The sequence below is a fragment of the Sphaeroforma arctica genome (genome assembly GCF_001186125.1).
Source record: "Sphaeroforma arctica JP610 unplaced genomic scaffold supercont1.3920, whole genome shotgun sequence".
Classification (NCBI taxonomy): Eukaryota; class Ichthyosporea; order Ichthyophonida; genus Sphaeroforma; species Sphaeroforma arctica.
In genome coordinates, this window is record NW_014036638.1 from 1 (window position 1) to 2,909 (window position 2,909).

General features: G+C 42.1%; 1 protein-coding gene across 1 annotated transcript; it reads left to right on the forward strand.

Moving 5' to 3' along the window:
• Positions 1-793: 793 nt before the first annotated feature.
• Positions 794-2,347, forward strand: SARC_13925 (hypothetical protein; the record flags this gene model as incomplete). Its single annotated transcript, XM_014291944.1, has 3 exons — positions 794-946; positions 1,112-1,265; positions 2,213-2,347. Coding segments are annotated over 3 exons (442 nt in total), but the record flags the coding sequence as incomplete, so codon positions are not given.
• Between the last annotated feature and the right edge of the window lie 562 nt (positions 2,348-2,909).

Consider the following 2,909-nt stretch of genomic DNA (forward strand, 5'->3'; position numbering starts at 1 on the left):
CTTATAGTATGATATCGATTGCGATTGTGAATATCTAATCATTTATTCAATCTTGACATGATTTATTTTCCATCGTGGCCGTTTCCTCGAATCCCGATTTCTCATTTTCATAAACCAACGTAGCGTCTTACAGTGTGGTATTTGTTGCGATTATACATTTTTACTCTTTAATTTGGTTTTGAAATGGCTTATCTTCATCGTGCCCATGCTCCCAATGCTAATTTCACAGAACGCGATTTAGCGTCTTACGGTAAGATATTGGTTGCGGTATTAAATATCGCCCATTAATTCTGTCATGAAATGGCTCATCTTCATCATGCCCGTGCTTTCAACCCGATTTCACATTTCACAGAACCCGATTTAGCGTCTTACAGTGTGATGATGATTGACGAGGCCCATGAGCGGACACTGCACACCGACGTACTGTTTGGGCTGATTAAAGTAGGTGCTTACCCATGCATCACCAAAGGAGAGCTGGATATCTGCATTCTAACTTGCACTTGCAAATGTGTCCGTCTAGACGCGTAAATTTCGGGTCTGCCTTTTGTGTGCGTGTTTGTGTGGGTGTGTATGTTTGTGGGCCTATGCTGGCATGTGTTCGATGGATTACATGCATAGGAACCAAATCACCACCGTGGCATGCTGAGATATTCATCTCTTACTGTAGATAGGCATGGGATATTCATATGCTCTTTTTTCCTTCGTGCCAGCTGTGTAGCCACTCCAATGTATGCGTACGCCTAGTTATATCTGTACATTTTCTAAGACCTTAAACACACAAACATCTGTTCAGGATATAGCCAGGTTTCGACCAGATATCCGCATACTCGTATCATCGGCAACGCTGCAAGCGGAAAAATTCAGCGAATACTTTGACGACGCACCAATATTCAACATCCCCGGACGACGGTTCCCGGTGGATGTGTTCTACACAAAACAACCAGAGGTAAGATATATATATATATATATATATGGCTATGTTTCATCTTCACACAGCAACATAACAACATATTATCCCATTTTATCCTATGAATCTCTCGCGCAATGCATATGATACCCATACCTACACATACTGAAGTATGTGTCCTCCCTACCAATATTGCTCACGCAGGCGGATTACCTGGATGCCGCAGTAGTAACAGTGCTACAGATACATCTCACCCAACCGAAAGGGGACGTCCTCGTGTTCTTAACCGGTCAAGACGACATCGAGGCGTGTGCCGAGGCGTTGACCGAACGATGTAGGAAGCTTGGATCAAGGATAGGTGAGTATAAAGTGGGAGAGAGTAAGATCTGTTATGCTAAGATCAGGGGTAGGTAGGTATAAAGTGGGAGGGAGTAAAATCTGTTTTTGCTAGGATCAAGGATAGGTAGGTATAAAGTGGGAGGGAGTAAAATCTGACCTGCTAAAGTCAAGGATACTTAGGTATAATTGGGGAGGGAGTAAGGTATGTTATGCTAGGATCAAGGATAGGTGGGTACAAAGTGAGAGTGAGAAGTATCTCTTTTGGGTAGGGAGTGAGTAGTATCTCTTTTGGGTAGGGAGTGAGTAGTATCTCTTTTGGGTAGAAAGATAGGATCAAGGATAAGTAGGGAAACGATGGGTGTGAGGGAGTAAAGTCTGTTGTGCTAGGATCGAGGATAGAGGTGTTGGGCAGTTGTATCTGTTTTTGATAAGTATGCTAGGATTAAGGATAGGTGGATATAAGGCGTTAGGGATTTAGATCTACGGTAAATATGTATAGCATGGGTGTGGGATGTCCTTTCGATTTTTGTGAAATAGTACCGTGTAGGAAGCTAGAGGATAGGTAGGTATAAGGAGGGAGGGAGTGAGATTTATGGTAAATAGGAATAACATGGGTGGGAATGGGATATTGTTATGTTCGTCTGGGATTTGGTGCGTGTTTGCCATTGCAGTGTTGCGAGTCTCCCATGTGTTAGGGTATGAGCCACATTGAAGAGCACATGTTGCTATAGTCGGTTGATATCTGTCCTTCTAGTGTTATCTTCCATAACTAGTGCGCTTTATTCTTGATATGCACATACAAGCATACAATGAAAGTTATCAGGGCTATCGGCGACAAAGTTCACAGCCACATCTTATCCGAGCTATCGAAGACAGAGCTCACAGCCACAACCCTTGTATCGAAGCACGTTGTGACACTCCAAACTGTCTCATAATCTCTACTTTTTGATGCATTATATACTATAGGTGAACTACTAGTGCTACCCATATATGCATCTCTACCACCGGATATGCAGGCTAAAATATTCGAACCCACCCCGGAGGGAGCGAGGAAGGTTGTCATAGCAACCAATATTGCAGAGACATCATTGACAATTGATGGTATGTATACGAAATTGTTAATTGTATTAATTTTCATTCGTGAGAGTATGTATACGGATATATATATATATGTATATAGTGTTTACAATGTACTGCAGCGGTCTTTGAGTTGGACACCAGAACTACTTTGCTGCCTTTTCTACTAATTTAGTCCTCCCTTTCTACACTTTGTGTGTATCATGGTATTGTACAGATCAAAGGCAAGTGCCCGGTTACGTCATTCACATGATAATCAGAGATGATTCTTCTCAAAAACGGCATGATTCGTTTGTGGCTCAATGTTTCTGACAGGTTACTTGTTCGCCACTTTGTTTCGCAGGTATTATATACGTAATCGACCCCGGATTTTGCAAACAGAACAGCTACAACCCGCGAACAGGTATGCGTTGAGCTCAACGTTGAACTCACGCTGACAATCCTCTACGCACTGTATCGAATCAGCCCTTGTCAGACAGGTCTGAGTTATGCGGTACTAGCTGCTTGTGATGATGTCATTCAAGTAACATATATATATATATATCTATATATATATATATATATACGCACACGTACACACGACAAA